Source organism: Rhopilema esculentum, chromosome 20 (assembly GCF_057945365.1).
Source record: "Rhopilema esculentum isolate cy_ngs chromosome 20, ASM5794536v1, whole genome shotgun sequence".
In the NCBI taxonomy this organism is placed as follows: Eukaryota; Metazoa; Cnidaria; class Scyphozoa; order Rhizostomeae; family Rhizostomatidae; genus Rhopilema; species Rhopilema esculentum.
In genome coordinates, this window is record NC_142834.1 from 15,510,454 (window position 1) to 15,536,118 (window position 25,665).

Sequence of the window (25,665 nt, forward strand, 5' to 3'; positions counted from 1 at the left end):
GAGGGTGTCAGACCCAGACTCCTTGATAAGTGAAGCTCTCGGCCTAAAACCAAACGAACGTGAAGTCAGAGAAAATCTGCTCCGTGCTTCCTGGCTTTGTAATAATCATGTCGACGAAAACCATGATTACGGAATTGGTTGACCAAAGCAGACAACTTGTCCGGCTTGGGAAACCATGGTAAGATATTTTTTGTCTTCACAGCTTTAGTTATTCCTGCGCTTCCATTCTCTCAGTTCCCTTTTCTCAAAAGCTAAGCTGTTGCCACCCCAAGCTTCTTTGAGCAACTAGAGGAAAGAAATTCAGCTTCAAACTTATATTATTTTTATTTTTTGCCTGTCTGAGAGTTAGAGGATTAGCACCTCGTGTACAAAATCCAGTTAACTGAACTCCTTTTCAATTTCTTTAGTATCAAAGACTACTTATTCAGCCTAAGCAGAGGTCAATGTTAAACTCTGGTACATTAATTATTTTGAAATAAAGATGATTCAGGCATTCCAGAGATACGGCCAGTCAAAAAAATGGCAGCTGTTTGGCATACAAAATGGTTGTGTGACAGATTTTGCTAATCTCTATTATATACTCTATAGACAGTATATACTCTTTTATAAGCCGGTCTGCAGAGTATGGCACTTTTCGACGAGATCTCCGGTGTGCACGAGCAAAAAGCCTGGTGTGCCGGTGTGCACCACCAAAAATGTCTGGTGTGCTGGTGTGCACTGACTATTTTCCCCTGTTGTGGTTAAAATTTGTGAATTTGCATTTCACCGTAAAAATGCGTTTGAAGTATACTTTTGAAGATAGCGCAAGTTTTTATTTGTATATTTGTCAAGTAAGATTCATGATATCTCAAATTGTTCATACACAACTGTGCTTGTTTTTATCAGCCACACCCATCTTAGTTGCCACACCCAAAAATATGGGTGTGCAACAAGTTTTGCACAAAAATATCTCCGGTGTGCACATGCCATACTCTGCAGACTGGTTTATAAGACAAAGATTTTAACACGAAAGATATAAAAAGAGTACTGAACTTTCAAAATATGTTTGGAAATTGAAGAAACAAGGACAGATACCAACTATTTAATGGAGAATTGTCAAGAGAATAAAGAGCAAAGCTAGAAGTAACTTTTTTAAATTATGCCTGACAGAAAATTTTTATATAATTCAATCTTTATCGGACAATAAAATACTTAATAATAGAACAGAATTGATAAGCCAATGTAGACACCAGAACAAACTTTTGATTAGCAATTTTCGATGTATATAGTTGTTCACGATTTATCACTCTTCACAATTAACTTCGTTTGATTATGCTCGATTATTTGTTTTTACCGTTATATCTTGCTTGCCGTTAATTTGTGTTCTTTTATACACCTGATGATTGTTTAAACACACAATCACTGTTACCAACTTTTGCCAAAACGGTGTGAGCCGGGCCATTTATTATTATTAATATTATTAACTCTTTATTTACAATGTTGGCATTAAAAAGGTATAAAATAGCCAAGCATAGCTAACAAAAGCCAACTATTTATAAAAACCAGCAATGGGCTCAAGAATAACGGAAACTGAATGATCAGAAAGTGGAGACATACAAAAATGGAGTAGTGGAAACAAGGATTCGATGTCCAACTTCCATTTCTAAAAAGAGTTTCTTAAGTGGATTGACCTATCAGCATTTGGTAATTGCTCTTCAAGAGAAATATTTATCACTGGGCGCGTCACTAATCGCTCTCAAAGATAACCTTGGGCGTGTGCCTGCACGCTCGCTTGCGCCTTCCATCGAAAGCCCTGTATATATATCAGGGGCAGCTAGGAGAGATTTTAAACTGCTATTAGAGAAAATCGTGGTATCAGGGCGTGGCTGTCGCTGTTTTTTACTTCTAACCACACCCTCTTCAATGGTTGTTCTCAATATTGCACTGTTTTTTTCTATGCTCTACCTCATCGATACATCTTGATTTTCTTGGCCGCAAGTCAAAAACACCTTGCCATTTTCTATTGTAACGCTCTCTTTCTAGAAAGTGGAGACATACAAAAATGGAGTAGTGGAAACAAGGATTCGATGTCCAACTTCCATTTCTAAAAAGAGTTTCTTAAGTGGATTGACCTATCAGCATTTGGTAATTGCTCTTCAAGAGAAATATTTATCACTGGGCGCGTCACTAATCGCTCTCAAAGATAACCTTGGGCGTGTGCCTGCACGCTCGCTTGCGCCTTCCATCGAAAGCCCTGTATATATATCAGGGGCAGCTAGGAGAGATTTTAAACTGCTATTAGAGAAAATCGTGGTATCAGGGCGTGGCTGTCGCTGTTTTTTACTTCTAACCACACCCTCTTCAATGGTTGTTCTCAATATTGCACTGTTTTTTTCTATGCTCTACCTCATCGATACATCTTGATTTTCTTGGCCGCAAGTCAAAAACACCTTGCCATTTTCTATTGTAACGCTCTCTTTCTCATAGTCATTAAGAGAAAAGCAAAAAAATCAGGGAGGGGGGGGCTATGGCTACTGTCGGAGGTTATTTGATCTCATCAGATGAATATCATCAGCTTACGATGAAAAGGCTCTCTGTTCGTAGCCGTAGCCTCTTTTTTTGTTGCTATTAAAGGCCCTCTTTTAATAGAAAAATCATATCGGCAAGTATCGTACCTTTTAAATACTCCTTAATAAGGACAAATATTTCTGATAAATGCTCATTGTTAACATAAAAAACCAAAGCACCATATTTTTCAATTCAATTTAAGTGCAGATTGAGATTTTTGATGAAACTATTGTAACAGCCTGAGAATAAACTACATATCGCTTCACCAAAATAATAAGAGAGCGCTATCTTTCATATATTTAAATGAAGTCGCCTTTGGTGTGTTTATTGTTGTTGTGAAGAAAGGATTGTCTGTCAGTATGTCGTTAAAACACCCAACGTAAACTAGAAACACCCATATGATTTATTTTAAACGCAATATACCAAACGCACGGAAGAGTGAATTGGGGAATCTTGCTATTAGAAGTGACCCGGCTAATAGCAAGTCCGCATATATTGGGTCTTTCAGGCCTTGCTCTAAGCAAAATGAAGGTGCTCCATGAAAAGAGCCCCTTAGAAACTCTAGGCGCTCTATTTCACACCTTTAAATAAAATATCCTTGAGAGCATCCTGCAAGAGCTTTGCAAGATCGAGAGCTTCATATCGAAAGCTTTGGAAGAGTGTTAAATAAGAAATTCAATGGTGATACCAAAAAGCACCATAATATGAAATAACAAAACATGCAGCAAACACCATGTTGATTTAATACAAATATAGAAATATAGGAAAACGCATGGCTTTAAGTCGAACATTAGCTTTGTTTCCCTTTTTATGCTATTCTTTCTATAAGACACACTAGAACATCTACTATTCACGAAAGCAAATGAAAACTGAAAAGCAATGCGGTAATTTGGACGGAAATGTGATGTCTGATTTGCAAAGGTGATTTTAAATTATTAAGAAAAACAGAAAACAATACTTCAACAGAAGATTAACGCTTGATCGAAAATCAAATAAATCTGCCGGAGATGAGGGTTGATGGCCTGTGACCTTGGTGGTTATTAGAGGGTTATTATATTAAAAATGGTATCGAAAACCCAACGTTGAATTTGCTGAATTTTTTTCTCAAGGGGTGATCTTACGCAAATCATAATATTGCGGTCTATTGGGAAGATTGTTTATGCTTGATCAAGTTTATTAGACAAAGGCCAAGAAATTATTTTGCTTCGTGGTAATATTGTTTTGACGTTTTGAGGGGCTCTTTAAATCGCTCTCCAAGGCTTCTTTTGGGTGCGCTCTAGGCGCGCGCGCTCGATCGAGCGCCTTTCCGGGCAAGGCCTGGTCTTTCACAACAGCATGATTGGCCACTTTACGTCACACAAGGAGATACAAACAAAGGTGGATATGAAAGTTGCTATTAGGATTCACAAACCTAATAGCACAATTTCAGGGCTGTGGCTGTAGTATTTGTTTGAGGCCGCCAGATGAATGCGTCACAATAAGTGTCGCTTTACCATGGCCATATCATGCCATATCATTGCAAAATGGCCGGTAAACAGTTAGCGGTCCAAATAAACTGTTTTTGCCAAGGATTTCCAGTACTAGTTTTATTTTAAAGATATATGACCAGTAGATTATGCGAGCCTTTGCTGAAAAAATTGCTATTAGACTAATAACGCTAATACCGCTCCCAGCCGTCCCTGATATATATCATATTTACCAGGCAGTTAAAAAGGGGAATTAAACTTGAATTGAATGGAATTAAAGTTTTCATTATGATTATTATTTTTTTTTCATTTTTTTATATTCATATTCATAGTCATCATTATCATTCCATTGCATCAATCTCCATAGCACCACCCACATCCCCTTACATCACCCACCACCCTTCCCTCCCCCTCTTCCATCATCCCATTTTTTCTCCACTGCGCTGCATTCACACCATTCAACATCCACCAATCCGGCACCACCATCTCACATTTCAAATTCATTCACTTGTTCGTTTCATTTACTCTGATGAAGCCCTGTATGCCGGGGCAAAATATTAGTATATTTCTTAAATTTAATTTATTTTGAAAATTTTACCTCGTGACATTGGATTCTTGTTGTCATATTGCTTTGTTCCTGTATATCTTTCGTAACAACACTCATTGCAAGATTCACAGAATCCGGCGGACAGCCTATCCTGCGGTTCTTCCTTCTTACACAAAATTGAACTTGCCCTGTCTTGAATTTTGGTAAATTTTATCCCAAACGTCACCTGTCTTATGGAGATTAAAAGGCAACAGCGATTCTTGTGAGTCCAAAAGTTTGAATGGTGATAACTTCTGATCAAAGACCATTTTATTTGAAATAAGTTTTGAAAATAAGATTTCCACCCAGTCTTATTTAAAAATCTTCACTGACTCCCAAATCTTTTGTTTTTAGGCTCAAATGCAATTAATTCGGTTTTTTTGTCATTTGTATAGGGCAAGACCATTAGCTATATGGGGCACAGCCTTCTCAATTGTTGGTTTATATCTAACAGACTGGCAAGTTGTTCTTGGGAAGGTGCCATTTATCAAGGGAAAATATGAGTGGGAAACGCCCAAGTAATATCAAAACAAATGCTTGAAGGTAAGATAAAATGATTTTTTGAAAATTAATCAATTTCAATTTGTTAAATATACATCTGTGGCTACAGGGGAGGGGGGGCTTAGTTGTTTAGCCTGTTATAGCATGTAAGACCTCTGTTGGAATTGACAGGGATAGCTGTACTAAATAAGATTGTATTTTTAAATCTTTTACACCCCATTCCCCTTATTGAAGGGGCCTTTCTCTCTATCTTAGAATTTCCTTTGCCAGCCCTTGCAGAGATGCTGAACTAGCAAGAACTGTTATTTCAGTTTTGCTAAGTTGATATCAAAAGAGTATTGTTATCAAACTAGGAAGCATTTGTCCAATATTGAGTAACCCAAATGCATTGATGTATTGCTGTGGCTTTTATCATTTTATGCTCTGTATTTTCAATGTTAGCTATAAAAGCCATTTTTTTGCTAGGTTTGTTTTGTTTATTTTTGTTAATTGAGAAATGAAATATATTCTCGCAGCCTTTGTTTAATAGAGAAAATGAACAGCGACAAAGAAAAATGTAATTTATTAATCAAACTTCTTGTTCATCAAGTCCTTATGGGACATGTCCTTTCAGCTTTCTTCCTTTGACATGCAAAACTTTAGACAATAATGCCATTGCTTCTTTTAGATGGATTTCCAATAAACCTGCTGGACAAATGTGCAGTTAACACTGAATTACATTTTGTGTGCTTGTTCTAAGGACAGTTAAGTTCATCAAGTTAAACATTGCTTCTTATATCAGTAAATAGAATATGTTGTTTAAATTGTCTTGAATATGAAAAAGTTATTTGTGCAAGATCAAGGAGTTATTGCATGGAATCAATTTCTGTTTCAACTTTTTTGCACCCTCTTTCGTGGTCAGTATTGGGAAATAGGAGACACCTAGATTTTTTTATGCCAGTTACACTATGAGTAAGTTTCTCTTATGTATCACCAAGGTGCCAAAACCATATTTTAAAAAAAGCTTCAAAGAAAGCAAACATTTTGAGCCATTTTGAGTAAAAAGCTAACCATATTATTAGTTTTTGTCTATCCCATATAAAAGTTTACACTGATAAATTACTAACTAACAAACTACTTTATAACACTGTGAGGATGATATCAGGAGGAGTAAACTAACATACCTACCATCTGGCTTTTAACATGGACCTAAAAATCAACTACAAAATGCTACTTATTTCATACAGGAATGATCTTACAAAATAAACAAAAAATAGAATATTTAATGCGAGAGGAGAATAACGCTTGGGGCTGTGAATATAATCTAGTCTTTTTTTAAAAGATATTGCATTTGAATCAAGAGAAAATTGTTCATTGCCATACAGGATGACTTCAATAACTCAATATTTTAGAGCCTTATTAAACTATGATTAAATTATTAGTTCTGAAGGCAGAAAGTGTAAACCAGCTTTTGAATACTTTCCAATGCTCCAATACTCAATATTTTCACATATTGGTCTCAAATGATTTGACTGCAGGTACTTATTGATCAATGAGTTTGTTTCATGTGCCAGCTCCACGTAATGCAAATTTTTTGCCATGGTAGAGGTAGTTCTCATTTGAGACGCTCCTAGCTCTCACTTGGTGAAAATGTGACCAAATATGTTGGGTTGAGGATTAATCTATCGTAGTGGGTCTTTTTTTAACTTTAAAGGTCCTAACGAATCAGCCCAACTATGCAATTTTTGGAATGTTCAGTTTTGTCAATCTATCCACATGCAAATGATTGGATTTTGTTACCTAAAACCTTGTGTAAAGAAATCATGCATAGAACGAAGCTTCGTAATAAAAATAACAACGCTAGGAAAACTTTGACTTTCAAAAAAGAGCTATGTAAGGCCAAAACTGATTGCTGAAGAAATATCGATCTTCATGGCCTAATCGATATTTATGGATTTGAAAAAAAATTATAAGGCCATTGCTCTCAGACAAAGTGCAAACAATCTCACGTGTAGATTTGATTGAAGATATAACAACGCTAGAGGTTATAATAATCATGATTTTAGAAAAACTAAGAGGCAATTGTTTTCAGAAAAGGTGCAAGTAAACTTGTGTGTAGCTTTGTGTGAAGATAGGTAAATTAAAGTTGTGAAGCTTAAGTAGCAGACATTTTGTTTCAAAACATTTGCAACACGTGTAGCCAAAAGTTTAGGGATCTCCGGATGAATCAATCTTTCAAATGACATTATAGATCCAAACGACGAATTGATTCACACCCAATCTCAAGTTGCCTCACAAATTTTACTTTTGAGATGTCACATTTATTAAAATTTTGTTATTCAAACTAGAAGGCTTGATTTGCTCAGTTTCTCGCTCTATCATAAAATGCTTGATACCCTATAGGCAGAGCTGTACAAACTTTTGGTATATAAAACAAGACAGTTTTAAGTTGCTACTCTTAAGTTTCACCCTTAATGCGATCCTCGTGCAACTGTTAACTTATAGACAAGTATTGAAGTGTATTATATAACGATTACCAACCTGTATAATGCTGTTTTATCTAAGGATAGTTTTCCCAAAATGGAGGTAGGATCGCTATTTTAAAAAGTAGATGCAAAGATGAATCCAAGTCTTACAGACAGTATCAAAGATTTATGCAAAGTTGATAAAAAGTCAGATGCTTCCTATTGTCCAAAGCATCCAGACCATACTTAATGTAGGTTTCAGGAAGACTATGGTTCACAGCCTGCACTTCTTCGTCTAGTGGAAGCCTTGAAGAAACCTTTGGATAGAGGAGGAATTGCAGGGGCTGTTCTGGCAGACTTTTTGCAGACCTTTTATTGTTTAAACCATAAATCATAAATTGGAAAAATAAATAGAATGGCTTCGATCAATCTGCCTTGCTACTCACCGACAGGAAGCTTTAGGTAAAAGTCGAGTGTCAATTCAGCATGTGGAGAGAAACCGCCCTCGGTGTACTACAAGCTCTTGTCTTAGGGCCTCTTGTGTTTGAAATATGTATAAAATGACCTGTTTATGTTTCTAGAGCAGACTAAGAAAAGATACAACTATTTCTTGCGCATGGTGCTAACATAGAAAATGTCATTGTAAATTGTACATGATGCCCTGAAATGAACTAATTGGTTCCCAGGCAATTTCCTTTCCTCTTCAAACTATCATCGGTCATTGCAATGAGATATTCAGATGTCGGTGAACAAGATCAAATTTATTTCAAACTTTAAAGTTAGGGATGAATTTTTATAATCTTCCTCGGCTTTTGGGTTGAGCCAACTATCACGGTGTGTGTTTTGACAATATCCAATGAAAGCTCATTGCCCTGCAACAATTTCTCAAAGCAGGAAAATTCTGAATGGACAGTATCTTCAATCGCAACTTCATCGGCCTACATAGTCGCTTGTACCCTGTGCAGTGCCAGGACAAAACAAACGGTCATCAATATAATACATAGAAATCGAGGTAGCAAATATCCTTGTGGCAATCCTACATTACTTGCTTCTGTATCGGATGATACACCGTTGATTTGCAGAACTACGTGCAATTATCTTGTGGAAAAAATGGCTAAATCTTTGATGTTTTAGATTATCAGTTGGTTTACTGTATTAAACGTTTCCTTTAGATTGATGATGGTCATTGCAGTATGTTTTCCCCTGTCTTTATTTAAGTACCCATCATTGTTATATTTGAACATAGGTCCCAGCTGTATGTAATGTCCAAAGCCTAAAACCATGTCAGAAGTGTTTGTTAGAAAAGAGGTGCTTCCAAAGTTGACTATAAATGTATTTTCCAAACAGTCAGGAAGGGGGGCAACATATAGATTTGATCTTGGCCAATGGTTTGAGCGATCATCAGCCTCACAAGTTAAAAGATAACAGAAACCCACGCTGCCTTCCTGTGCTGGGGAACACGACAATCTCAATTGAAGGCCTATCAATTCTACCGAGAGATCTAGAGATGATGGGAAATGCGATTAAGATGAAATGGCTAGCAGTACCGTCCGATCCAGTGCCAAGTCATTATTAACTTAAAGTTCTTCTCTACACCAATTGGATTGACGGCTTCAAATCTGAATTGTGTGTCAAATTGATTACCTAGATACTAATCATTGGGTTAGGCTATCGCGCTATGCTTTTACAATTTATTTCCCCTACACTGCAGATAAAAATAGTTCTAAATAAGGCAGTTTCATCATTTTGACAATCTATCTTAGAACTTTATATATTTGTGTGATTTGATATTTTGTCCAGCAAAAATTTCATTGTCTCTGAAGAAATTCGTAAGATTTGAGTCACCGAGGCTTCTGCTTTCACAGATGGCTTTCAACGACAAAATGTTACTTGTGGAGTAGCGATATGTGTGTCGTTGAATCTTCACATCTTCCGTTTTCTTCTTCAATGTTCCTTTTGTATTGAGTCTAAACTGCAACCCAACTCCCTCTTTATACATGTTATAAAAGGAAGGAAGTTTTGTTACCCAAGGGTCTGTGGTCGGGGAGTTTAGTCAGGAATTTGTGGGATAGATTCTTTACTCATCTTGATGCCCTATTCATCTGGTTGAACCAAATTGCTCGTAGCGCCTCGCGGAATTCGTGCATTCTCCACGCGTAAATGAGTGCATTGATTCCGGAATTGGTCCATGCGAGAACTGCTGATATCGAGTGTGCAAATGCACAGTCAGTACAGTGTCCTAGCCCTGTCAACAAGTCGATTGTCGATTTTGGGGCCCACATTAGCACAAAACACAAACATACAACGTTTGTGGCGATCGCTCGCGTAAATTCGGACTTCCTCTGTCGCTTGATAACTGAAAATAGTCTGACAAAAGAAGCAAACGATGTTTTAGGCCCGCGCTTCTTCTTCTTCGTCGTGAGTGAATCAGGACTGTAGTAAACTTTTTTTCTGTCGATTTTGTTCCTTGTGATTTTCTGAAGGCGCAATGCTCTGGAGCCGAAGGCTGTCATGTTTTCATGCAGCGGTTTTGTGGAATCAACTGATCGCGGCTTTGGAGAATTTTCCTCTGATTCTCTTTCCACGCAGAAGATGTTATCAATGCTTTTTTGTCGCGTTGTTCTCCTTTCAGTCAAATTTTTCAATTTGGCCGTCCAGTCATTGCTACATTTTGTATTGTCCTCGCTTTCCTCAACACATAATTGCAGTGCCGTTGCGCCCATATTTGCTATTTCATGGTTTCTTTCACACTTTCCCCCCTCACTTAACCTTTCCTCTACCCTCTCTGACAATGTAACACATTTCATGTTTTTATTTTTCTCCCCAGTATTCATTCTGTCCTGCCGTTCTACCGCTCGCTCCGCAATACCCGGTACTTTCAAACTTATATTTTTGTCTTTGATGAGCTTTTCGCTGTCTCCATTTGAATGTTTTCTTGAACCGCTTGGAGACAGCAAATCACACGCTTCTTTCTTGCCTAACTGGTTTGTCCTTCGGCCCTCTGAATCGACATCGTTTAGTTTTGTTTTCCTTCTGATATCATTTATAACTGACAGTTCCTTCGATAGCGCTCTCTCTACTGAAGAATGTCCGGACTGTTGTTCGCGCTGGCTTTCGGATTCGTCGTCTGCCAGTGCTGCATTTATATTGAACGATTCCTCGATTATAAAACTCGTAGCTGCCATTAGGCCATTCTTAACATCTCCTGGGTACGGCGTGGGTCGGATTCTTCGAATCTGTGCGCGTACAATCAAGTAAACTTTGAGCTGCATGAAAATCATTATACCACAAACAATGTAGAATATGACAAGAATAAGGACGAGGAACCAAGTGTCAATGTACTTGACAATGTCACACTCTCTGATGTCATTGTCAGATTTGTCTGTAGCCAAGAAGACAATCAGCATCCCGAATGACAATATCCAAGAAACTGCCAGCAAGCCACCGACCACTGACTGACTGGCGATTTGGTGATAATGCAGTGGTTTAAAAATCGCAATCCATCTTTCTGCTGAAACGGCGATGAGATTAAACAGAGAGGCGTGCGTGGTTAGAATCTCACACGATAACGCAGCTCGACACAAATCTTTGTTCTCGGGTAGATATCCCGAGGCAGTTGCTAGAGGGATCCAAAATAGTCCAACGAGAACATCAGCTGTTGCAAGACCGATTAGAGGTACATTCCTTAGCGTCTGCAGTCGACGCATGTTTAAGATCAACCAAAGCACTATCGAATTCGTAAACACGACGAAGATTAAAACAGGAACGGATATGTAAAGCCACATTTTAACAAGACATCGCCAAATCCTTCATTTGCCTTTATCAATTCTACAGATCTCTTTTAGAAATCAGTTAAACGCAGCCCCATTTTCATCCAGTTTATTACATAACCAGTACCGATTGTTACCAGTGTCAATATTATGTTCTCGTCTCCATTAAACGTTGTGTATTCCAAGGAAGTTGCACCCTCGTCAAAGACTGTTATGCTTTAAACGCTTTCTGTATCGTCGTAGTTCATTAAGAATAAGGTGGTTTTAGTTGTTTTTCAGTTACTATTGCCGCCCTGTTAAAATATTCATGTCTGGTTAGAAATGACTACTGCAAACTCGAGTAACCATGTGGTTTCATAAGATTTGAGTTTTCGTATTCCTTATCAGTTCTTCGCCAAGGAAGCGCAGGGACACCGATTCGTATTTCGACAGACAGAATCACTTCCATGTGCTCTAAAGAATTTGATTGTTATTAAATCTTCTTTACTTTTCTTGTGCTATCCATGATACGACTCTCCTGTTCACTAGAAGAGGAAGTAAATCTCATTTTATTTCTTCTTTCATGCAGCAAAACATTTTGGTCAACAAGAGATGCTATCCCCAACAACATAGTCGAAGGGGTCTAGGAAATTGCACTGTAAGGTACATCTCTAGCTTTAAAGATGAATAAGCAAACAGGCAAATTGGTTTTGATTTTGACTCGGTGACTCTTCGTTTAACTAGTGTATAATGTAGGGACGACTCACTGAAAGGCTTATTAGCTTTCCGAAACAAACAGGCAACGTCCACGTGATATGAACGAGCTGTTTCATCGAAGCTAAACCTAAAAATAGACAAGCACGTGCTACTTATGGTTCTGAAGTCACACTATTTCAAATGTAAGTCAACCAAATGCCATTTTTGAGAGACTTTAAATTCGATAATCAGAACTGTGTCTTGGATAGTTCTGTCTGTTCTACACAATAAGTTTGATCTAGCACAGTTCCATTCGAGAGTGGTTAAAACAGATTTTAATAGCGATGAAAGTTTTGTAAAAAAAAATTTCCACTGGATTTGAATGGATATCACCCTGTATCTGAACTTTATATCGCTGTTTGGCCAAATGCGAAGAATTTAGCATCGATAGTTCAAATATAGTTTTCTTTTGGCAGATAAAAAGTGGCTACTATGACTGCTGATTTGTGAATGATTCTGTTTTAAGCCCAAAAATTGTCTTTAATGATTGTTAAAGAGTTAATGTGCTTTCCAAGTAAAAGCATATCAATTTCTTGTTTTCCTTTAATATGGTTAGGAACACACCCTGACATTAGATATCAACTTTAGCCTTAAAAGTAAGAATTCTTGTAATCTTGATTAAAATTTCTGATGGTGTACAGTGCAGCTGCTCCCTATCTTGCTTGGATGTTGGTCAAGCTGTATATTTGTTGCAAATTTCTATGCCAAGTAGCAAATCGTCAACATATTGTTTCAAACCACTCATCAATACACCCTAGCTTGTTTTAGCTGTCATGAAAACATTTATAACTGAGAAAAGTCTTCTTCGGAATCTTACCTTCTTCCCTAAAGAAGCCTCTATAATAAGTTTAGAATCTCACCGCACAATTTCTTGCATTGTCTGCTAACAGCGAAGACTTTCTTTGTGCGAGCTGGATCCTTTACAAATACATTCTCAATACGGCGTTCAGAGTCTATATGGAATTCAATTAATGCTCTCCTGGCTTTGAGTATCTAATATGTAGCAAGAGAAACGTTTTTTGCATTGGCTAAGCTTGATATGGTTTTGCTAGTGACTAACTCTGTGGTATCAGCTTTCATTTCGGCGATTATCCTTTGCATCATCTTATAGCTTGTTCGCTCAAAGGCTGACGTAGTTTCGTGAATGTCGTCTGTCTTTATTTTTGTTTGGCAAATCAATTACTTCAGCTCTATTAAGCATCTTATCATATTTCGAAGGCGTTGATAACGCTGCTTTAGAATGTCAGAAGTAATTTTGTAATTATGTAACGGTGTGTTTAAATCTGACACTGTATCAGCTGTAAATATCAGCAACGTGAGTCAAACATTATTTTTTGATGGCGAAACCACTACCTCTCATTCTATGTTGTCATCGCCATATTTCAATCCATTATTTATCATGTACCAAAAAGGACAGATGTTTGAACATACGAATTATGACAGGACAATATGGAGCTTATTACAAAAGCCTCTAAGACTGGAGTTTAAGGAAAACAATGAAAAGTTCTAATATCTCTTTATATCCAGATTAACCCTGAAGAGCAGTTTGTTTCGTAGGTTTACACTAGTTTCTTCAAATTTGGCGCAAATGCATTGTGTCCCATTATTCTTAGGACGGAAGCTGTTCCATGCATTAACTGATTTGACAAAATCAAGGCAAAGCAGGCATTGCGTCCATTGAAATATGTCGCCTTATTTTGGGTTGCCAAATACTAATGCCAGATTTTCAACCAGAATCGCATCAAATATCTTATCTGAATTGAGCCACTGTTTAGCTCTTGCATGTTATATCATAATATGACAGCGAGTGACATCATAATACAACATAGACCACCTTCCAATTCTCTACTTCAAAGTTTCAAACAGTCATGAACAATAGACTAAAGTTATCAAGGGTAGATAATCCATTTTTTGTCTTTTTGTTGCAGAAAAGTTATTTTATTAAAATATATATCTAATTTACCTTGCCATTTGAAACACCATGCCAAGATGAAGCATTATTACACGGGTTAAGGCTAGAATATCGCACATTTTTGTAATTCAGACTCAAGCATTACAGCTCAAAGTGACGGTTCATTTGTCATTCTTGGTACAATTTCTGATGCCTCAAGTAGCTCCAAATGAGTACTTTGGTGGATCAATTGTTAACTTATGAAAATTTCTTTTCATGCAACCTACTTTGTTTTATTACGTAACAGCAACTGCAAAATTGGTTGAAACAAAACCAGGAAGCTACGATTGGTGGCACAATACATTTTTATGTACGAAGAACGAGTTCATAAATTGAAACTGGCCTCTACGTATGTGCTCCGGGCATAGCTTTCAGTACGTATAACTATGATTTGTAAAAGACATACATAGAGATCGTCAGTACTGGCTTTTTTATCCGAATGCATTAATTCCTATCACAGTTTATGTTCAGCTGCATTCAGATTTGCTAATCGTATATTTTATCTTCCATTGTATAATTACGCTGGTCTGGAACTCAGTTACGCAACACGATAAGGCATGGTAATTAAATCAGATGCACCTATGCCTCTGCGCAGGCTTAATTTCGTCAGAATTTAAGTCCTGTTAGTGAAGGCCCTGAATGTTGCAGTATTTAGTCAATTCTGCAGCGCATTATCGAAGTTTAATGAGAAGTTTTATTGCCTCATGAGCAAACGAGAATTTCCGAGCGTCCTTTTTACTGATTTTTCACAAATTTCATACAATAAGTGAATACACCTAAAGATGAATATTTAATAAATCGTGAATCCTAAATCTTTGTCTTTCTTATCAGTGCTTCAAAATGTGAAATGTGGCTTGGCAGCTAGCATTTTGGTTGTCTATCGGCTGAATTTTCAGACTATGGTGGTTTGCGTAAATACGACCGTGTGCGCTAATGACGTTTGGATGAAATAGAGAGACTCAATGAAACCAGTTTGTCTGCAGCGAGTTTATTTGAACGTTTTGCAATTGTGATAAATGAATTTTGATTACCTCTGGTTTTCATTGTCTCTTTTACCGTTTGACTTTGAAAGCCATAATTTGAGCGCAAAGAGAGACACATTTTTTGAGATTAACATATATTGCCTTTATTCATATTTTATGCAATCATTACATACAGTGTGTCGAAAGGAAACATGCATGCAATCGTCTCCTCTTTTAAACAAGTAAAATATAACTTGATAATAATGTTTACAATCAAACACTTTTCATACGCAAATCGTAGAACCGCAAGTCGCAATCAGAAACCAAATTTAGAGCTTGCGTAGTGTAAAAAAACGCGGTAATCTTTACTTTACACTAAGAGGTAATCTTAGTGCATCCCACAATTAAAGTTTGTTTACATATCATGATTATTTCTAGCATCGTGATATAATTTGGTGATTGACTGGTTTAGTGACTATGTGGTCAGTTTACAGTGACGTCTTCCCAAGTTTAATTCATTCTACGTGGGTACTACTGCAAATTACAAGGATGGCAGCCCAAGCCATGGCCTGCTCCTTGTATTGCAGGTAAACAATGTGCGATGCACCAAAGACATCTATTCAAACTACAACAGGAATCAAATGCTTCGACAATCATTCGTATCTTTTGCCTGAATTCATGTCACTTCTCTTAAAGCAGCAGGTGAAGATATTTACACGGAGGATAGGAACAATCCTGATCATGAGAGTGTTACCAAATACCATTATCGGAGAGGAGTGTCTCTCTTTGTCACTTTGATTCGAGCTCTGCTTCACTACATCTACTATTGAATCACTACCTCTTCATTCTGCACATGGCTTGCTCGCTTTATTTTGTAACCTGTGTGTTTTGCCAATCTTGTTCTAGAACCGTAAGTTCAAGGTGCTGCAAAGCAAAATAATATTTGCATATTAAAGAGAAACAAATTACTGTCCTTAGGGCTTTGACTGTTCCAAATATGTGGCAGTTTTTGTTCCAAGCTAAGACTGGTGAAGCTACGATACACGGATAATGGCCTACCTGAGAAAGTAAGGTGCTTTTGCAAGTACTTGCTCGAATTCGTAGAAGTCCAAAACATCATCACCATTCCAGTTTGATTCTTCAAATATCTGTCAATTGAATTCGAATCTTAGTCAGCTATGGACTCAAATTAATACAACTCAACTGACGGGGACTATCTGTTATAAAATTTTTTGAAATGAAGCAATTGCTAATTGAACTGAGAGGAAATGGCTGGCGCAGTCCTACTGGCTGCTCCAAGTGCTGCTTTCACAACAACCAAGCAAATTGCTCGCAGCATGGCAATCAGTGATAAATATTCTTTCATCCAATTCATCACAGTAGCCTTTTACTTTTGTAACGAAAGGTATCTTGGTGGGTTTGTTAGAGCATTGTGTACGAAACATTTCTGGAATCTGATGAGAAAAGGTAGAAAAATTGCTTTACTTGTTTTTCGAGTCAAGCGTTGAAATGAAGATTAACCGTAACTCAACAGATGCAGGTGAAACTCTTATCAATTTTGCCACTTCTTACCCGGGAAGTTTGCAAATCATCTGCCGACTAGATAAACTTCCAAGAGATAAATCTACTTAAAAAAATCAGTTTTCACGCAAAGAATGCTCGAACATTTTTGGATATGGTAAAGATTCCGCGCTTTATCAAAGTCGGTTTTGTCTTCAGTAAAGAAGATGTAAAATATACATAAATATCTTTTGAACCAGCATCTGATATTTTCAATCGCTTGTTCTACATAAAAACGGGTACCTAGCACCACGTTAGAAAATCAAATTAAAATTCTTCTTGAATATTTCAATTCCGATGAAATCTGTTAATCTGCACAAATTGAACAGATGCACATTTTGTCAGCAAGTTTTATGTGTACTTCGTAGAGCTGGGTCATTTCCAGATAAAAAAGACATTGGCATAGCAAAGATTGCTGAGAAAAATCTGGATTTGTGTTTTTTTCAGACAGTGCGCTTTTACAGTGATCTTTGTCTATCGTTTATTTCAAGAAATAAGATAGGAGTCAAATCGATTTATATCCTTGCTTTTTTACCCTATGAAAAGGGGATTGTGATTCCACAGAGGAAAATCAAACGTAAAAGAACCCCAAAACTGACACATCTCCAAACAATTGGTTCATGAACTTTGTTAAATGTCTTATAAACACAACATTAGAAAGTAGAGTTCGGTTACTGGATGCGCTAAGATTGTGGATCTTTCACTATTTTGTACTTGTGCTTGCAAGAAAACTGTTTTCATAATGAGCTTTGCTTCATTCAAGTATCAAGCTCGTGTAAGGTTGAAGCAACCAGTAAAACCAAGGTACCTACAGTTATTATTGGCGGTATTATAGCATGTTATAGGATAAAAGATCGAGAGAAGTGAGTATATGAAAAAGACAGCTTGCCAAGTGCCAGCATGTCAAAGCTAGGTCAACTGAGATATTTTGATAGCCTAAGCAACATTTTCATCCATAAACATGACTGAAGCAGAACTTGATTCATTGTTGCCTCACCTTGTCAATAATTTCGTTCCTCTCTGAAGTTTCTAAGCTGCTGTCTGTAATTCTGTCAAGAACTGCTAGGAGATCATTTCTTCCCAACTTGGAATCATTGTCCATATCTGCAAAGAATAAAGGCTTTGTATTGATAATCAACTGAAAATAATCAAACCCTTGTTGTCAGAATTCTTTCTAATGTTTGTTTAAAGAAATGTAAAGTGTTTGTAAATCAAATGCTGCTTCCTATTTTGAATACATGGACATTGTAAAGAAACAGGAAATGAAAAAGGGTGTTTTTTCTTTCTTAGGTGTGCCTTGGTGAAAATGCAACCAATTCTTTGGCTTCACCATTCCTGTTACATTGCCACATATATCCTCGCACTCCTAAGAATGTACAGGAGAATACTGATAATGTTTGCATGATTACATGAATTTGATAGAGACTGAACTCCAAGTTTCTACGCGTTGATATACACGTGGACTTTGGGTGACATCATTTAGACATACGATACAAGAGATAAGATAAAACCAGCTTTAGTAAGCACATGAATGTATAGTGCTCTAAGATTGTAAAACATACAAATTCTAAAGTGCCGCTGCATTGCATACTTAAATCCATCATGATTTACATTTCTGGGTACTCGAAACTCCAAGGGGAGAATGAAATTGCATGTGTAAATTTCCAGCAACCAAAAGCTCTAGCATATTTGGGGGGGGGGGAGAGGGGGGAATGAAAGGAAAATGCAAAGACAGTTCGAGTTATGGGAGACCTCAAATATTTGTAGCCTTGAAGTATTACTAGTACGGCCTATATCGTATGCGATTACGATCATAATTCTGATCATTGTCTTTCTCGAAGGAGATATTTTCAATTCAATGTTTACTGCAACAGAGCAGCTTCAAATTTTACAACACAACATAAGATCGAGCTGTTCTTGTAAACGTTACTTACCATAAATTTTGAATAAATAAGCGATCTTGATGCCAGACGGCGCCTAAGCAGATAAAGCTGTATATATTAATTGCATTACATTACTACAGAACCTAACTGGCAATTTTGTGAAAAAATACTTTATTAATGAGTATGACGACCCTTCCTGACACAGCAATAAGGGCAGCTTTCTCAAAGGTAATCTTTAGTAGACTGGTTTGCAATTTTGAGTTATCTTTTCATTTACTCTGTTCCAAATTGTGTATGCATAATCGCAAATCAATAAAAGAACTAAGAACAATTATGCAGTGGAAATAAGTAGGACTTGAGACAAAAGCAAGAAAGAAAGACTTGAGACGAAAGGTTAAAGCAAGGTTCCTCAAAGAAGGGTGATATAATACCTTCCTTGTTAATTTTGTTTGTTCATTATGTTTTCTGCTTGTTCATTTGATACATTTTTGTTTTTGCTCAAGTGTTGAAATTTAAAAAAATTGGTTCTTTTCAAAGTAGGTTTACTTATAATCTAAAGGCAAGGAAATGTTTGAAGAGAAGAGGCTTAATTTCAAGATTGTTGCTCATCCTTAGTTCTGTACGTTCTATACTTTTTGATTGCTTCACCGTTGGAAAGTCTGTGGCAGTTTGTATCTGTTACCCTATCTTGTTCCTTTTCTACCTGTCCAGTAAACGAGTTCGGCAGAAGATTGTGTACAACAGGAATAAGCAAAGAAGCAAGATGTTACCTGACTATTGAAGACAGAATGCATATCCAGAAATTCGTCAAAGTTTAAGCTGTCAACTTGATCTGTAGAGAAAACATGGTAGATTCTGTCTCTGAAGGGGTTTTCCTAAAGGGAAAAATGAAGGTCACAAATGATATTGATGAAAGTGTTTTTCCTACTCCCGTGGACTAAGACAGTGGCAAAGCAAGTACACGAGAGCAGGCATTAAGGCACGATTATTGTTGGCATTGAGACATTAAATGATGCCGCATTCAGTACAATATAGCCTTGCCACATGTCTTTTTTCCTCAAACATCTTATCTGATATCTGAACCGCTATTAGTATGCAATACTGAGGAGCTTAATTCTTTAGGCCATCTTTTCTTTGGTTTGACGAGTGTAGTGCAATTGAAACCACATTGAACTCACAATCTCAAAAGTTGTAGGACGAAGTGACAATTTTTCACTTCATAAACTGACCCTCCGGCGTTTACTCTTTTGCACTTGCGATTCATCCCATCTAGTTACCCATTGCCTGTTTTCTTTCATAATACTAAGCAACGCCTAAAAATTGGTCTTGAAGAGATTTAGCACTTGATGTTACTTTGTAGCATTGTGGCACTTTAAATTACTTTTGACAAGAGTAATGCATACTAAGTGAATGAGTAAATCTTCAAATTGGTCAAAAGTTCTAAAGTTTTGCCTCTCACGTACCTCCAGCTCCTTCATTTTCCACAGTTTCTCCTTTGGTATTCGATAAGCCTTGCTGTACTTGTCTGGAACTGAGTCATCCAAGCTCTTGAATTTTCTATATATTCTATAAAAAGTCAAAAGTAACCAAATCAAAAGTAACCAATCAAAGGTAACTGGTTTTGTAGAAAAGCAATCCAGAGTCACGTCGCCTTTTATGGAACGATTTCAGTAAAAATTGTTTCCTCAGCTTTTTCGTACTTCTTAATAAAATCAACGCGTTAGAAACACATTATTTGTTGTATAATCTACATGCTTGAGTAAAGACAGTCTTATCAGCTTTTCTTTCTTTCTACACGTGCAACATTACTGCAGGCCATTTTTTTCGTGAAAAACTTAGGCCATCGCCATTTCTGGAACGACTCAAGTTTGGGCATGCAGAAAAGCGCACAACGGAGAAAAACCGGGAATTATCATATGCCTTCTTTCCTTCTACCTTTATCATTCGTCAATATCAAATCAGACTTTCGTTGAGCCATTTGTTTTCAAATTCAGAGTTCAAAGAGAATAAAGTTATCATCCCCCAGTTTGGTTCTCTTATTTGAATGAGACTTTATCACGTGTCACACGTTTAGCCACTCATAAATTGTTGAGCATCACAACAGGGAACCCGCACTGATCTAAAAAAGGCTGGATCGAACAACCTATTGACTATTGTTCTCCTATATCAGCAAGAGGAAGCGATCGAAACTCTCCATCTTGAGACATCTCGCGTCTAAAGCTTTGGGCTGGCATTTGTTAAAATGGTGCACACACAGTGCTGCGCTTTAAATTGTGCATTAATCATTAAATTATTAAATATTTTAAGAGACAACAGGCCCAGGAAAATTAGTGAACAGTGGATTCTTCGTTGCATAAGCAAAAACATTCACGGCAAAAATGTTTAACATCACTTCCAAATGCTGCAAGTTTGTGTTTCAACGGTCACTTTGAATTTTGCTATGAGAAGCAAGTTGAACTAAAACCAATATGATTGCACTCTAGACTCATACAACACGGCAAGGTCTCAGGATTGACGCTGCTATGTGGATTAAACGCTGGGCAGGGAAGCTCGATCCAGTCTTTTTTATATCAGTGGGAACCCGCCGTTCCATCGAAGAAGCCACAAGATAAATGAAAGTGCTCCTGATAAATTTCTAAATGTTGTTTCCTCACTATACTCTAAGGTGAAATCTAGTGTAAGAGGTGATGATATACTATCTGACTTTTTTGTTTTTTCTCGTGGTGTAAGACAGGGCTGTTTGTTAGGTCCTGTTTTATTTGCTCTTTTCTTGAATGATCTGGATAGTCATATTGGTGAAGCCTCCTCCGGCATGTCCTGGGTGACGTTAAAATAAGCACGTTACTTTATGCTGATGATTTAGTTTTACTCTCTGACACAGCAGATGGTTTGCAAGCTCAGCTGACTGAAATCGATCGTGACACAAATAGGTTTAAATTATCTGTAGATGTTGATAAACAAAATTTTGGTTGTTGGTAGGAAAACTAGTAAATCAGTATCATCACACGCATGGAAAATCGGTAAATGTGTGGTAAAATAGCTCTTTTGGTGATCATGTTAAAACAGTTAAAGAAAAGGCTCAGAAATCGCATTACGCACTTTTATCGAGAAGTGGGGATTGGGATGGTTTTAATCCGAGGCTTTATATCTTCTTGTTCGACAAATTGATCATTCCTATTATGAATTATTCGTGTGAGGTTAGGGGCCAAAAGGAGTGGCCAACTCTGAAAAAACTACACTCGCAAGCCTGCAAATATGCTCTTGGGGTCAAATCGTCAACGACCTCCGATGCAATTTACGTGAAATTAGGCAGACTTAATATATTAGCTATGAGGCATATTGCCATAATTAAATTTTACTTTAGATTATATAATTTATGTCTGGAACGCCTCGCGAAACTCGCTTTCCTTATGTTTCAGATGATGCTTTGACTGGTGTTTAAACCTGGATTTCAGATACAAAGGAACTGATCTCATTCTACAACAAAAATGTCTCTGATAGTGTTCCTGCTATTAAATCTAAGGTAATGCTTCATATCAAGCATCCTGAAAAAACTAAGGCCATATCATTAACGAAAAGAAGCTACGGACCTATGCGCTATTCAAAACCACGTTTACGTTCGAAAGGTATCTTGATATTATTCCAGATTTTCAAACAAGAAGCATGCTTTGCAGATTAAGACTTAGTTCTCACAACTTGCATTTTGAGACTGGCAGATATGGCAACAAGCCTCCCACCCAAGGATGAAAGAATCTGCAGATATTGCGATTCGATCTCCACCCACGCTATTCAAGACGAATTCTTTTTGCAATGGTTTGCCTCCTTTACTCTAAAGAAAGGAATGAAGTGTTGGAGGAAATTGAATTCCCTATATAAAAATCTTAGTCATGAAAACAAGTTTATTTGGATGATGAGTCAAGAAGATAATGATTTGATTCCATTTCTTGCGATAGCAGTAAGGCGAGCACTCCAAAAGCGTGAAATGTAAGGCGAGCTATTGTTTGGGTTTCAACGAATATTAGTTTTTGAAAGATGAAGAGACAAATTGCGGGGTTTTTTTTTGTTTTAGCTAAAAAACCGACCGAGGGAATGCCCAAAAAAGTTGAGGTGCTGAACAAAAAGAAGAGTCGAAGGTCTACTGACAACTTTTTCAAGTACATTCCGCTTACTTTTAAAAGATTCTCCAAGCTTTTATGAACAAAATGAAACGACGATAATTAGCAAAAAGTACAAGTAATGTCGTCAGCAAAATAATTTCGCGCGTTTTTTGAAGATAAACAAAACCAATTCCTTCATATTAATATTTATCATTGCACAGTCAGAAATCATGAAAAAGTCGAATCTTTCCATTAGGGGCGACGTGACTCTATATTAAAAAGGAGATAACGTTACCTTCAAAGTTGGAAGGGAAAGAGGTATGTTACTTGATCACATGATTGCCCTGTGGCCTTCAAGCATGTGCTATTACTGCTCTTCTTTTTAATTTTTTTTGTAATCGGCGGTAAGAGTACTGAAGTGTGACGTCATCAAAAAGCTATTTTTAGAATTTCTCAAATTTGGCCACAAAATCTGAAAGAACGGTATAAAATGCCTCTCAATGTGGAAATTTAGCTAGATTTGTTCCAAATTGGGCAAGATACGGCCAATGAAAGATTTCAAGTTTGCTAGCGGATTACTGTTATTCTGGCCTGGTTCATAAAGTTATGAACCAAGACCAAATTACAGAGGTTTGATGGGGCAAGTGCCTGTACTAATGTGGCCATATCTCAGCCAATTCGTAATGCCTTTAACTGATTTTGCATATTTAGAGGTATTTCATGTTGCTCTTCTAGTTTCTGGGATCAAAATTCAGAAATTCTAAAAATAGATTTTTATGGCCTCATCACTTCGGTACTTTATGCTGCTAGCTATTATAAAGTTGAGATAAATATTGAAGACTCGTTACATTGTCACAAGCAGTCCTTCTTTGAGGGTTAAATAAAATCGTTCTAGACAAGATATAGTTTATGGCTTATTCAATGCAGTTCGATATGCAAGACTATCCAATTTGTTCCATATTACCTACAAAAAACGGTATTATCATCTACAAAAAGAAAGAGATTTATGCGGGAGAAGATAGTTCATCTATTAGAGAGCTCCTCCTTAGACAAATAAATTTAAATACATAATGTCTTGTAATGTTCTATGTTTAAGTTCTATGTTGTTATGTTATGTTAATAAATTTTATTCTGTATTGAAATGTATTTAGGTATATTTGTCATTGAATTGAATTGAATTGAATTGATAGAAAACAGGTGCCATTATAGAAATGATCTATCTCTAGCCTCGATTTGAATAGACTACCTGCCACATCGTTACGCATTGCTAAGAAACAAGCTGGTAACAAGCCCGATGGAGTCGGAAGAATATACTTTCTACAATCAATAGTTTGATCACAAAAGAAAATAAGATTTTTCAAACATGAAAAAATTGAAATCTCAAATGCTTTACCTCAAGATGTCATTTTTTGAGAAAAATGTACATTCCTGTAATAGAGTGATAGGCATAAATACAGGAATGTTGCAATAAATCCTGTAATAGAGTGATAGGCATAAATAAAGGAATATTGCAATAAAAGATTTCAGGAGCATTCAGTTACCGAAATAAGTAAAATAGAATTGCTTTGGTTATTTCCTTTATTCCTCAAACTGTCATTCAATAAAAATAGTGGAAGACGTATGCAAGATGGCGGTTGCAAGAGGAGAAGGAAAACGTGTTTCTACGTTTATGCAGCCAAGCATTTTTGACACTCACTGCACGGATAAATTGTGTGAAGATTAATGATTCCAAAGCTTGATACTTTTAATCGTTTAAGGAGGTAAAATGAATCCTACTTGTTGGTTTCTTTGGCTGAAAATTGGGCGCAATGCTAGTGATTTGACTGGCAGAAGCAAGCAATTTGTCCTCATTTTGACCTATTCATTCCTCATTAGGCCTACATGAAGAATTTTTTCTTTATTCCAAATTTCATACTTATATATAGATGCTCAAGCAGACAAATATTTTCTTCACAAGAACTTGATTTGTTAGGCATCGAAAAAATTCCAGCAAATACTAGTTCGTATATAAAAAGTTTCTTCCAAAATTGTTTGGTTTCTAGAACCAACAAAGTCACAAGTAAAAAAATCGAAGATTCATAATCATCCTCAAATGTAGCAAGTAGCATGAAAGCAATTCACAGATTAATACCTTATGGTAGTATTCAAGCTTTTCGTCTGAGAAATGCGTCTGAGAATTCCCCATTATCAAATCACTTCACGTCTTGCATTCTCTTTCCACCATCTTGTCTCATTAAATATTGATAATTTTATGTTTAATGGCAGTAAATCAATTTTATTTATAGAAACATCCTCCTTCCAAGCACTCTTTCAATTGCAAAACCCTCAATTCCCTGTTCCCGAGGCCGTAGGTAGAAACATTTTTGGTAGCGAGGAAGGCGGGTGTTGTCAGAACGTTATAGAGGGAGGTCTTTAGCAAAAAAATGTTCAAATATAGTGAATTTTAAAGCATCACATAAAGTTTGTACAGTGCAATCGGCACAAGTCTCTGTCAGTTTTTGTCTTTTGTGATTGAAAAGAATAAACAGACCTTCAAATCTTATTTATCTGCATATCAAGACAAACACACGATTCACTCGTTACCTGAGGTAACACATAGTTACTGCAGAAGGGTGGAGAAATGTATTAATTTTGATGCTTCGAGTTTGCTTGAAAATGTACTCTGCGAAACAACCTTTCTATTTCGATGAATTTTTACAGGCGGAAAGCTTTGAAGGTTTTAATCAATTTTTTCGTTTCATTCCTTTGCTTGTGCAGCATATTTGGATAGATATTCTTCAGTTTGGGACAAAATCTCTCAGATCGGGTGGTTGGGAGAAAGTCATAATATCGGGCCATTCGGGTAGGTTGGAAGCTATGAATGAAAAAGAAGTCAAAAAATTGAAATTGAATCACGTCTTAGGCCAGCATTACCATTAATTACAGTGCATTCGAGGGTTTCGGAAAGAGCTTGGTAACGTAATGCTGGAGTTGTTTCTAGCCTAAAGCTTGGTCTGGTAGGACATAACTTATAACTTTGGTACAAAAGTTTTTGTGCAGACCTGGACATGAACATTTGAACATTGCCTCAAAGACCTCCTCAACCGTATCATCAGTATTGTCATATTTTTTCTCTTTTTCTGTTGACAGACTTGGCAATTTCATCCTCTCTAATTGTTGTAAT

The 25,665-nt window shown here is 36.9% G+C and overlaps 3 protein-coding genes across 3 annotated transcripts; 1 reads left to right on the top strand and 2 right to left on the bottom strand.

The window, feature by feature from the left end:
• The first annotated feature begins 17 nt into the window (after window positions 1–17).
• Window positions 18–5,937, top strand: LOC135687805 (cytochrome b-c1 complex subunit 10-like). Its single transcript, XM_089114259.1, has 3 exons — window positions 18–178; window positions 4,995–5,142; window positions 5,768–5,937. The coding sequence occupies exons 1-2, from the start codon at window positions 108–110 to the stop codon at window positions 5,119–5,121; spliced, it is 198 nt and encodes a 65-aa protein (XP_088970385.1). The 5' UTR covers window positions 18–107; the 3' UTR covers window positions 5,122–5,142; window positions 5,768–5,937.
• Window positions 5,938–8,799: 2,862 nt separating this feature from the next.
• LOC135687801 (uncharacterized) lies at window positions 8,800–14,925 on the bottom strand. The gene is made up of 2 exons (XM_065204470.2): window positions 12,867–14,925; window positions 8,800–11,838 (listed from the first exon to the last, which is right to left on the bottom strand). Exon 2 carries the CDS (start codon window positions 11,327–11,329, stop codon window positions 9,626–9,628), a length of 1,704 nt encoding a protein of 567 aa, XP_065060542.2. The 5' UTR covers window positions 11,330–11,838; window positions 12,867–14,925; the 3' UTR covers window positions 8,800–9,625.
• Window positions 14,926–15,111: 186 nt separating this feature from the next.
• Window positions 15,112–24,931, bottom strand: LOC135687803 (calcium and integrin-binding family member 2). Its single transcript, XM_065204472.2, has 8 exons — window positions 24,634–24,931; window positions 23,896–23,930; window positions 19,869–19,971; window positions 19,176–19,280; window positions 18,457–18,499; window positions 17,520–17,626; window positions 16,022–16,110; window positions 15,112–15,886 (listed from the first exon to the last, which is right to left on the bottom strand). The coding sequence occupies exons 1-8, from the start codon at window positions 24,685–24,687 to the stop codon at window positions 15,865–15,867; spliced, it is 558 nt and encodes a 185-aa protein (XP_065060544.1). The 5' UTR covers window positions 24,688–24,931; the 3' UTR covers window positions 15,112–15,864.
• Between the last annotated feature and the right edge of the window lie 734 nt (window positions 24,932–25,665).

Excerpts from the sequence above, each read along its gene's own strand:
- LOC135687801 (XM_065204470.2), bottom strand. The coding sequence starts at position 11,329 with ATGTGGCTTTACATATCCGTTCCTGTTTTAATCTTCGTCGTGTTTACG.
- LOC135687803 (XM_065204472.2), bottom strand. The coding sequence starts at position 24,687 with ATGGGGAATTCTCAGACGCATTTCTCAGACGAAAAGCTTGAATACTAC. Across the intron at positions 18,500-19,175 it reads ATTCTGTCTTCAATAGTCAG|GCGCCGTCTGGCATCAAGAT; the intron begins GTAACATCTTGC and ends TTATCTGCTTAG. Across the intron at positions 17,627-18,456 it reads TTATTTATTCAAAATTTATG|ATATGGACAATGATTCCAAG; the intron begins GTAAGTAACGTT and ends TATTCTTTGCAG.
- LOC135687805 (XM_089114259.1), top strand. The coding sequence starts at position 108 with ATGTCGACGAAAACCATGATTACGGAATTGGTTGACCAAAGCAGACAA. Across the intron at positions 179-4,994 it reads GTCCGGCTTGGGAAACCATG|GGCAAGACCATTAGCTATAT; the intron begins GTAAGATATTTT and ends TCATTTGTATAG.